This window comes from Anolis sagrei, chromosome 4 (assembly GCF_037176765.1).
Source record: "Anolis sagrei isolate rAnoSag1 chromosome 4, rAnoSag1.mat, whole genome shotgun sequence".
NCBI lineage: Eukaryota > Metazoa > Chordata > Lepidosauria > Squamata > Dactyloidae > Anolis > Anolis sagrei.
Window position 1 is genome coordinate 212,060,403 of NC_090024.1, and position 12,010 is coordinate 212,072,412.

The 12,010-nt window shown below is 41.3% G+C and overlaps 1 protein-coding gene across 1 annotated transcript; it reads left to right on the forward strand.

Annotated features, from left to right (window-relative positions):
• Window positions 1-4,766: 4,766 nt before the first annotated feature.
• On the forward strand, window positions 4,767-11,256 carry SRSF6 (serine and arginine rich splicing factor 6). The gene is made up of 6 exons (XM_060772287.2): window positions 4,767-5,035; window positions 6,807-6,955; window positions 8,398-8,516; window positions 8,676-8,884; window positions 10,106-10,189; window positions 10,333-11,256. Exons 1-6 carry the CDS (start codon window positions 4,929-4,931, stop codon window positions 10,694-10,696), a joined length of 1,032 nt encoding a protein of 343 aa, XP_060628270.2. The 5' UTR covers window positions 4,767-4,928; the 3' UTR covers window positions 10,697-11,256.
• Window positions 11,257-12,010: the final 754 nt, after the last annotated feature.

Genomic DNA, 12,010 nt, shown 5'->3' on the forward strand with positions numbered 1-12,010 from the left:
TCTCATATGCCGAGGATGCTAATAACATGCCCATTGCTGTAGTCAAACTACCATGTTTGCAAGTTTGACATTTGCAAATTTGGTTATTGCCAGATTTTATTTAAATGTTATCTCTAGGAAGTTGATCACAGAATCATGCTAGGGAACAAGGGATTCCTAAAAAGAAGTTGCCTAGAAATTCTGTGGTCGGTTCTAGCAGAGGCTGGCCATAGTGTCATATAGGAGGACGTAGAAATTCCTAGAGAAATGTTCTCTCGGGTAAAAATATAGCCATTTTTGTATTCACGGTTTTTCACTTTCATAGAGTGTCCTGTGACCCTAATCCCTGGGAATGTGGTGGGGCAGACTGTACTCAAAATCTCCTGACCAAACATTTTTGCTATTACTCTCGTCTCCATAGTGGAAGACGATATACAAGCCTCCCACTAGAAATTAATCCCATTCTGAGGAATTAAAATACAGGGGGGAAAGGAACTCCCCACCCTTCTGCTCTGTGACCCATGTATCTTACTCCTCATTACATCTACAAAATTTCCCTTCTCCAAGGCTCAGCCTTGGAGAATATATGACATAGAAAATTCTTTATACCGTCACTCCACGTATGCATTAGTGTTACAGTATGGTTTGCTTTCGGCAAGGCTGCTCCCATGAGATAGGCATAATACTACTTAGCATTTATGTAGCACATTTCAAGTAGCCAAAGTACTCCACGTACATCATTTCAATAATCCTTAGCCCTGTAAGTAAGCCACCACTATCATCATTCCCATATTGCAGCCAGAAGTTGAAAATATGGTCTAATGGTTGTCTAATGATGGTGATATTAGAGCTAAGGACTTTGCAGCAGAGCCAGAGCCACAAGTGCGGAGAAGGCAGAAAGCTTGTCACTCTCCAGACACAACTCTTGAATTAAAAGAAAAAGGCTTGGAAATTCTTTCTTCCCTCCTTTTGATGGTGACCAAGTTGGATGGAATGCCAGTGTTTTGCTATTACAAATATATTGGATGGACTGTTTTTAATCTTACTTGTTTCACTTTTCAAAGAATCCCACCTAAGTTTTAAATTACTAAATAAGCAGGTAGATAGCTCCCTTACTTTTCTGACCCCTATAGCTAAAATTTTAAGGAGGTTATGGGGTTGGGAGTTGTGGGGTACATCTACACTGTAGAATTAATGCAATTTGACTGCCATGGTGCAATGCTGTGGAATCATGAGAGATGTAGTTTGATAAGACACCGGCACTCTTTAGCAAAGAGGCCTAGTGACCTTGTCAAACTGCAACTCCCATGATTCATAGGATCATAGAGGTGGAAGAAACTACAAGGATCATCCAGTCCAATCCCCTGCCATGCAAGAATACACAATCAAAGCACTCCTGACAGATGGCTGTCCAGCCTCTCCATAAAAGCCCCGAGAGAAGAAGGTTTTTAAGCAGCATATTCCACTGCCAAACAGCTCTTACTGTCAGGAAGTTCATCCTAATTATTAGATGCAATCTTTCTCCCCAGCAATTTGAATCCATTGTTCTGTGTCCTGGTCTCCAGAGAAGCAGAAAACAAGCTTGCTCCCACCTCAGTGTGACATCCTTTCAAATATTTAAACATGGCTATCATGTCCCCTCTCAGCCTTCTTTTCTCCAAGCTAAACAGACCCATAATATTGAACCATGGCAGTTCAAGTGGTGTTGAAGTGACTGATGAACTTGAAGGAGCTGAGGGTGATGACAGCCAACAGGGAACTCTGGTGTGGACTGGTCCATGAGGTTACAAAGAGTCAGAAACAACTGAACGAATAAAACAACAAACAACAATATATCATGTTATATTTTACTCTTAAAAATGCCTAGCCTCTTGCATGTTTACTGTCATAGGAATTTAGAAAACTCTTCTTGTTAAGAGATTTTAATAAAATAAATATACTGTATATTCTATGAATCTAAGGTTTGTTCCACACAGGTGTATAATCCAGAATATTAAGGCAGAAAATCCCACAATATCTGCTTTGAACTGGGTTACCCGAGCCCACACTGCCATATATCCCAGATAATATGGAAATTTATTCAGCTGTGTGGAAGGGGCCTCAGATGATGCTGATGAAAATGTCTAAATCAATTTGCATTTTCTTCCATAACTTTCGTCATTAGTCACTCCTATTCCTTGCTATTTTCTGCAAGCAATATGAGGCCACTTACATATCGTAAATTGCTGATGATTCTTCTGTTTTTGTGCCTGCTTCCTTCTAGTCCCATCCTACTGTCTGTTATGTTCGACATATAACTTAAATAACAGAAGAGTATCATAACGCAGCGTTGTGTGACCACCTTGACAATGGGAAAATGTTCTTATTTTTCAATATCATGTCCTAATATTGGCCTCTTGTCAAGTACAGGTTGAGTATCAGGGTTAATGTTTAAAAAATTAATCCTAGAAATATTTTAGTAATAACATTTGAATGATAACATTGTGTATGTTTTCCGTTATATCTCTTTGTATTTTACTTTTCAGGTCACCCTGAATTCCAGCTTTGGGCAAAAGTATGATAGCTGGGACCCTACGCTACACTAGTTGCACAACGCAACTCAGAATTAATGGGAAGACGTGCGCGAGACAGCAGAGCGAGTGAGAGATGCAGCTGCAACAGGATAGCAGTGAAGTAATTTAACTCAGGTAGGAGAGGATAAGGGTGAAGTAATGTAAGAGTTGTTTAATGTTAAATGATAGTGGCTTACAAAGACGGTAAATGGGATAGAAATTTTACCTCTCACCCTTTCTGGCGAGCAATGTTGTCATGACTCTGACGCAGATGCATCTCTCACTCGCTCTGCTGTCTTGCGCACGTCTTCCCCTCATTAATTCATACTTGTGTTGTGCAATCAGCATAAGTTCCCAGCTATCATACTTTTGCCCAGCTTTGGATGGAAAGCAGGGTGGGAATTATGTTTTAAAAAAAGTTTAGCTGCTGTGTGAACAAAACTGAGTTAATCTCTACACCAGCCATGGGCAAACTTTGACCCTACAGGTGTTTTAGACTTCAACTCCCACAATTCCTAACAGCCTTCCAACATTTTTCTGAAGACTAGAAGGGATGGGGCCTGCCTGATGTTGCTGGGGAGGGACTTCCACAGTAGGGGGGCCGCCAATGGGAAGGCCCTGTCTCTTGTTCCCACCAATTGTGCTTGCGAAGGGGGTGGGACCGAGAGCAGTGCCTCCCCATCAGATCTTGAAGCTCTAGTTGGCTCATAAGGGGAGATGCATTTGGACAGGTAACTTGAACAGTCAACCCCCCTGTTTAAACAGCTCTACTGACTGTTGATAAGTCTCTGATCCCAATTCAAGGTGGAGGTTATGACCTATAATGCTCTAAATGGTTTGGGACCTGGCAATCTTTGTGACCGCATCTTCCCTTAGGAATCCATGCAGTCTCTAAGATTTTCTGGGGAGACTCCTCTCACTCCCACCTCATTCGCTGCGCTGTCTTGCACACATGTTCCCCTCATTAATTCAGACCTGTGTTGTGCAACCAGCATAGGGTCCCAGCTATCATACTTTTGCCCAGCTTTGGAGGGAAAGCAGGGTGGGAATAATGTAAAAAAAATGTTTAGCTGCTGTGTGAGCAAAACTGAGTTAATCTCTACACCAGCCATGGGCAAACTTCAGCCCTACAGGTGTTTTGGACTTCAACTCCCACAATTCCTAACAGCCTTCCAGCCTGTTCTACACTGTAAAATACAACAACAACAAAACTTTATTTATATACCGCTCTATCTCCCCGACGAGACCCAGAGCAGTTTACATACAGAGTAAAAAACAAAAACATAAAATTAACAAAGCAATATATGAAGGGAAAAAAATCACAATAGCACATATATATTTAAAATAAGCCTGCCTGTTCAAGGCAATTTGAAAGGCTGGGCCAAATCTAGTGCAATTTCTGGAGGGCCCGGGAAATTAGGTGCAATACTATAGCAGGCAACAACAATAATAGGTATAGTTTATGGCTGTTCGTTTCCTGGGCCTAAAAGGAGGAGGTGACCTGGATAAGTAGTAGAAAAAGATATGGCCATATTCAACAATATCTGGGGCTGAGCTAGAACTAGTCGTTCTCAAGGGCTTGTTTAAACCACCAGGTCTTCAAGCTCTTACGAAAAGAGGGGAGGGATGGGTCCTGTCTTGTTTCTCTAGGAAGGGTGTTCCAGAGGTGAGGGGCCACCACCGAGAAGGCTGGAATCAAACTGAATGCATGGCTCAATGCTGTGCAATTTTGGGATCTGTGCTTTGGTGGGGCACCAGCAGTCTTTGGCAGAGAAGGCTAAAAGAGCTAAATTCCCAGAATTTCATAACATCCAGCCATGGAAGCAAAAGTGATGTCAAAGTGCATTAACAACAGTGTAGAACAGGCATGGGCAAATTTCAGCCCTCCAGGTGTTTTAGACTTCAACTCCCACAAATCCAAACAGGGTGTTAGGAATGATGGGAGATGAAGTCCAAAACACCCGGCCTTGTGTAGAATGATGCTGTGTGAAATATGAGCTTTTCTCAGAGGCCTTGATAACTCGGCAAAGCCTGCCTAGAGTTCGCCAATAGTCTTCCATCAAAAATCCCCGTATGTAGACAAACCACTCTAGGATTTTTTTTCTTTTCCTCTCCCAGCCAGAATACGAGAAAAGCGTGCTGGGGAGTTCTACGCATGCGCAACCTCTTCACGTTCTCCAGCGGGCTCCCTTGTGACGTCATGACGCGCGGTGAGGCGAGTGACGCACGCCCCGCCCACCGATATAAACGTCTGCGCGGAGCCGGCCGCCATTAGTGCCCGAGGAGCGCGAACCCACCACGCTCTTATTTTTGTCCCCCCTGATTTTGGGGACCTTCCGCCTTTCCTCCTCTCTCCTTCCCCTTCCCTTTTCCTCTCTCCTTTTCTAGGTCGCGGAGATGCCGCGCGTCTATATCGGCCGCTTAAGCTACCATGTGCGGGAGAAGGACCTCCAGCGCTTCTTCAGCGGCTACGGCCGCTTGCTCGAAGTGGACTTAAAAAACGGGTGAGGAGGGAGGCCGAGCAGGGGGGCGACTTGGTCCGAAGGGAATGCTTGGGGAGCGGCGGGATCATAGCCCCCCTCCTCCTCTCTCTCCGGCGGGGCTGTCAATCAAGGCCTCGCGCCCGCCGCGTGGCGCCTCAAAATGGCGGCCGGCTTCAACGGGCCTCGGCCCCCATTGTCCTCGCGCGCAGGCTGAACATCCGGGGACTTGCGCGGGAGACTGCGAGCGAACTGTAAACAGGCAGAGCTCAGTTGATTAGATCTCTGGCGAAAGGGCGGGCTTTTCAAAATTAGTTCAATTTGACGCCACTTGAACTGCTACGGCTCAGTGCTATGGTACCCTGGGAATTGTAGTTTCGTGATGCACTGGCACTCTTTGGCAGAGAAAGCAAAAGCTCTTAACAAAACTACAACTCGCAATCATTCCGTAGAAAAAAGGCACCTATAGTTGTTTTTCAGATGAGGCTATATTGAACCACACATTCCTACAGAATCTCAAATGTGACCTCACCTCTGAGGATGCTTGCCATAGATGCAGGCGAAACGTCAGGAGAAATGCCTCTAGAACATGGCCATATAGCCCGAAAAGACCCACAAGAACTCAGTGTTTCCGGCCATGAAAGCCTTCGACAATACATTCAATTGTGAGTGTCTGGGGAGAGGTTTGAAGGCATGGCTGCTTACTGATGAGACCAAATTGAAGATAATTAGGTGTCTAATGTGCAACACATTTTGTTAGATCTTTTGTTAGTTGTAGTCCAAAACACCCGAAGGGCTGAAGTTTGCCCATGCCTGGTGTAGATGCATCCTAGGATTTATCACAAGAGCAATACGGCAGAAAAGGAGGGAGAAGGTGGAATTGAAAGCCTTTAGCATCGCCACCATACATATTTATTTATCATTTATTTGCTTGTTTACTTCACTTGGTTTTCTCAACTCAGTGGGGGACTCAAAGTGGTTTTCAACATAATTACGGCAAAATTTAATGCCTCACATACAGAATCCTAACATAATGATAGTAGCATACATTTTTCAATTGTAAAACATGGCATCATTTATCATTAAAACATTGAATTGAAAGCATCAATGTAAATATTAAAATCACACAATCCAACAGTCATAATAATAATATATATTTATTTATATTCTTCCTTTCTACCATGAAGGGGCCCAAAGTGGCTTCCAACTTATTAAATACAGTAAAAAAAGAAGAATCAACAAAATGGAGGCATCCATGTAATGTCAATAATAACATAATACAAAACAATTTTAAAAACTAAACAGTAAAACACAATTGGGTAAACAAATTCACAAATATCAAAAGCTGAGTTGATAGATTCAAAGCACACATCAATTTAAAAGCCTTATCAGTAAAACAATTAAAAATGCACATTTTAAAACAATATATGTTAATGTGGAGTTTTTTCAAATGATATTGCACTTGGTTCCAGCCTGACTATGTAGTCAACTTCTGGATACTAAATGTTAGTCACACTGGAGGACCTAGACAACCATAGTAGGGAGAGTTTCTCTTTAGAAATCTCCAAATCCTCCAGCGTGAGTAGAGAAAGTGCACCATAGAGTCACATTGAAGGACCTAAAGCAAAGCTTTTCAATTAAATCCATGAGTTATCAAGCCTGTGAATGTCAGAATGACAAATGTGGAAGGATTACCATGATTTCAATCCCTTGACAGTACGCCTGTTATCCATGTAGGGAGATGGGTAAGATTGCATTTCTTGCATAGTTGCAGTAATGTTATTTCTCTTCCTAGGTATGGGTTTGTGGAGTTTGAAGACTCTCGGGATGCAGAGGATGCCGTTTACGAGCTGAACGGCAAAGATCTGTGTGGGGAGCGGGTGATTGTGGAGCATGCCCGTGGCCCCCGTCGGGATAGGGACGGCTATAGCTACAGCAGCCGCAGTGAGTGTTGTTCTGGAGGCGTGGATGGGAAGCAGGGTGGGAGGGAGGAGGTGGCTCAGGCGAGAAAGGGGAGAGGGTGGCAGGTGAATGAATTTAGGTGGCTTGTTTCCCTAGGCAAAGATGTTGGAGGGAAAGGAGCAGCCCCCCTTGGGAGAAAAGAGGGAACATGGATAGGTACCTGATTATGAGAGGTGTAGTACTGGGTGGATTGTGAAGACTGAAGGGGGTTTAAGTTTTTCCCCTTTAGCCTTCTACACTAGAAGGATTTATTAAGAACTTAGATGCCCCCCTATGTAACTTGCACTGGAAAGTGGAATTTCTGGGGCTCCAGAGCATGGGGGAGAATTGGGAAGGGACATGGGAATTTATATATATATATATATTAAAAACTCACTGCTCTTAATTGGAACATTCTTGGCATATGTGCTACCAAACGTCAACCACAAAATTTAATAGGGAAAGTGTTGGCATATTGTAAAGCTGCCTGTTAGAAAAAAGGCACTTATAGTTGTTTTTCAGATGAGGCTATATTGAACCACACATTCCTACAGAATCTCAATTGTGAGTGTCTGGGGAGAGTTTTGAAGGCATGGCTGCTTAATGATGAGACCGAATTGAAAATAATTAGGTGTCTGATGTGCAACCCATTTTGTTAGATCTTTGTGGGATGCATCAAATTCATTTCACTTGAATTGTACTTGATGATTAAGAGCAGTAAGGTAAACAGTGGTTTGCTAGCGGTGGGAGTGGGGTTTCTTGTAAATGTGTATGTTTTTTTAAAAATTGTTGCATGTTCAATTCAAACTTTTTAACAAGTCCTTGATGTTTCAATTTAAAAGTGACCAGTGGGGCTGAGGCTGTGTCCACTGAGGCTAAGATGACTGCCTTTCCTGATTGGCCATGGCTTTACCATACATTGTGTGACCCTTGCCCTATGACCCTTTGGCTGACCTTACCGGAAGCCATGACGACAGCAGCCTTTTGCCATTAGACGCAGGGTGATGGTGAGGATTCCAAGGGTTAGACAAAACTGGTTAAACTGAACTAGGTGACTGTTACCTTGCGTGTGTTGTGGCCAAACCACCACCAAATACCTCATACTGTGATGTAAGTACTTAGTGTAAACTAGTAATTTTTTTGTAAAATGTAGATATGCATGTAATCAGTTAAGTTTTATATTTTACAATGTTCTGTAAAATAAAACTTAGCAAGGTAAATCTAATAAAGGAGCAGTCACTCTCTAACAGAGTTTAGGAGCACAGTCTTGTAGGATTTTAGTCCTTAATTTGCCCTTAATATATAAAATGTGGCAAATTGAAAATTTTGTTGCAGGATTAGAAAACTAAAGTCCTAATCCTGTAAATACAATTTGAAACTAAAGTAAGCTAACTTTTGTTTGTTCTAATATAAGATTACTAACTTTGTTTCTTTGTATGATAAAGGTGGAGGATACAGCAGTCGAAGAACATCAGGAAGAGATAAATATGGGCCACCTGTTCGTACTGAATTCAGATTAATTGTTGAAAACCTTTCCAGTCGCTGTAGTTGGCAGGATTTGAAAGTAGGTTGAGAAAACAAGCCTTCTTAAATCAACAAAATGTGACATATAGTATTTGATGCATTGTACTATCACTTAAACCTCAGAGTGCACTTGTTGGAATTGTTGAATCTGATGAGTTTTGTCTTAAACTGGTATAGTAACACCTTTATTCATTCTAAGGATTTCATGAGGCAAGCTGGTGAGGTCACTTATGCGGATGCTCACAAAGAACGCACAAACGAAGGAGTCATTGAGTTCCGGTCTTACTCTGACATGAAGCGGGCTCTGGACAAATTGGATGGTACTGAAATAAATGGACGAAAGATCAGGCTGGTCGAAGACAAACCACGGTCAAGCCACAGACGATCTTATTCTGGGAGTCGATCAAGGTATACTGTTGACAAATTTTAAAATTCTATAAATGAGTTTCCACCAGAATATTGGGAAGACCATCCTGGCCGTTCAACACTGGAACTCGCTGCCTCAGTGTGGTGGAGGCTTTTAATCAGAGGCTGGGTGGCCAACTGTCAGGGTGCTTTTCCTGCTTTGCAGGGGGTTGGGTTGGATGACCCATGTAGCCTCGACTAACCCTATGATTTGAAGGTTTCTAAACGTAGCAGTGCCTAACACCATTTGGGAGGGGGAGGGGGAGTTCCAATGTTCAGTTTTAAATGTCATTACATTAGATACAATTCTTTGAAGTCTCCACACCTATTTCTTTATTTATACCCCACTGTTTTATTTTCCTGGGCTCACATCAATTACATATCTTCTATTCCTACCTCACAAAGGATTTCATCATTTTATCTGTCCATTTGGCCTGCCCATCCTGTTTGATTTCATATTGTATGAATTTGCTTTATTTTTTCATTTTGTTATTGTAATTTATTTTCTGGTGCATTTTGTTTTTTTGTATTTTACTGTTTTGTATTGTATTTTAAAGGGGCTTTTGTCCTTATGTTAGCCACCCCGAGTCCCCATTGGGGATATGGTGGCAGGGTATAAATAAAGATGATGATGATTATTTATTTATTTTATTGACACAAAACACAGTATGTCACAGCAAACAAGATCTGTATGCTGGATTTCGTATAAAAAAATCACAACTTGAACATTTCCCAAGCGTCAAGGGCTGTGTGATGTATTTTCAAATCATGCGTGCAGATCCAAGTAAGGTGGCCTTTTGCAGTTTGACAGATCATGATTTTGTCAGTGTTTATTGTTTCCAAATGTCAGCTGAGATCTTTTGGCACGGCACCAGTGACCACTGGGACCACCTGTACTGGTTTATGCCAGAGCCTTTGCAATTTGATTTTGAGGTCTTGATAGTTGGCTGAGTTTTTCCTGTTTTTTAAATTATTATTCTCTATAAATAAAATTAAAATTGCATATAAAACTCACTATCCCCCCCCCCCCCCCCCCCAAAAAAGGCCTATGGCACTGGCTGTGGGAGTTGGCTGGCTCAAAGAATTAATTGCATCATCACCAATGTGGACTAGAGCATAGTATTATCAGCTACGAAAAACCTTTAGAAAAGGCAGTCCTTTACAGAAAAAGAAAAATAGCCTTGTGATGGATGCATAAATATCTGAAATACACTTTCTTTCCAGGTCACGTTCTAGACGACGATCACGTAGCAGAAGTCGTAGGAGCAGCCGCAGTAGATCTCGTAGTGCCTCCAAAAGCCGATCACGGTAAGAATCAGGAATTATGCTTAAATTTTAATTATCAGTGATATGGACAGTGCAGTTAACTGGCTTCTAAATTAGTTGGTAATCTTAATTGTTAATATTTATGTGTATTTTTTACCATTAGTAATGATATTTTCCCCGAAAAGCTCTAAATCTAGGTCTCGGAGCAAAGATCGTTCACGTTCAAGATCTAAAAGTAGAAAGTCTAGATCAAAGAGCAAGACTGAGGTGAAGTCTGACAGAGGTTCACAGTCCCGCAGCAGATCCAAAGAGAAGTCTGAGAAGTCTCGCAGCAGATCTAGGTCTGTGTCTCTATCACCCAAAGAAAATGGTAAAGGGGAAGCAAAATCTAAATCGAGGTCAAGAAGCAGATCTCGTTCCAATTCTCCAGAGCAGCTCCAACCTGAGAAGGCCCGTTCAGAGTCTCCACCCAAAAGCGTCGCATCAAGGTCACGGTCACGATCTCATTCAAAATCTCGCTCACGCTCAAGATCCAGCTCACAAGATTAAGGCTGGAACTTCTATTTTCAAAATAATGTTGGAACATTTGTGTGCCAGGCCAGAAGTCTTTTTTTTTAATGTTAGAATTGGGTAAAAGCTGGCTTGTTCTGTTGCAGAAGGAAACTGCCGAAAAACCAAGTAAATAAGGCAAGGATTTTAAGTCTAAAACTTCATGAAAGGTTGTACAGAAATGGCAGAGACCAGAAAAAGATCTTCTTTTTGTAGGAATTAGGCTACACCTTTGATTTTCTTAAAGTAGTGTCCCAGCATAAATAATTGTTGCAGGGTGGAAGGTAGGTTTTGTAAAAAAAAAATGACAGCAGGGAGATTTTTTTTCATAATCACTTCCATTATTTAAAGATTATGGGCTGTGGCTTGTTTCTGAAAATACGTGAAAGCCTAATTGGTCAAAAATGCTTCTAAAAGTCATACAATGTCAAGCCAGCATTGAATTTAAATCGGGGATGTTTCATCTATGTTGTACTATAACTTGCCAAAAGTAACTTCTTTGCTCTTTTCTCACCATCTTGAGGCAGTATTGATAATCTAATAAAAATGATCTTCTCTAATTTTGTATGGTTCAGTTTTGAGTAAAGTTAACAAAGGAAGTTTTGACTTGTTGGGGGAAATTTCTGTTGCCGTATAAATGTTTGGTTTCTAGAAAAAAATTGCATACTTTGCAATTCTCTGGCTGCTGAATATGAAATTACGAGACATACTCTGATACTGATGGCAAAAAGGAAGCTTAATGTATAGAGCTAAAGTCCTAGTCTTTATGGGTTATCTAAAACTAGACTTGCCGGTGCAGTTTATGCAACTGAAGTAGAATCTAGTGCTGAAGTCCCTTGTATGTAACAAATCACTTTAGCGACATTAGCAAAATATTAGCACAATCTTGTAACCTTTATATAAGATGTAGTTTGACTTGTATAAGATTAAATCAGTGTCTCCTATACTTGTATTGAGATATAGCTTTATTTGACAGATAACTATTGTAGAGTAGACTGGTCTCACTTCTTGTCCATGTGTAAAAGCAACAAGAACTTACTATATTCTTATATGGTCATTATGCTGTCAATCATCCAAAACATTTAGTGGCACTCGTTGAATGGCAATGTAGTGCTTTTTCCTTAGAATTTTGTTTTTAAAGAAGTCACGAGGCTTATTCCTGAACAATTTCATTAGGAGGAGACCAGGCAATAGTCATCCTAAACATCACTGATGCATGAATTCTCCTAATCTGCATAATTTATATTGATAAAAATTCATTAGTAATAAACCCATCCGTGCTTTATTTTGTACTTCTCTAGAATCTGGTTTCCA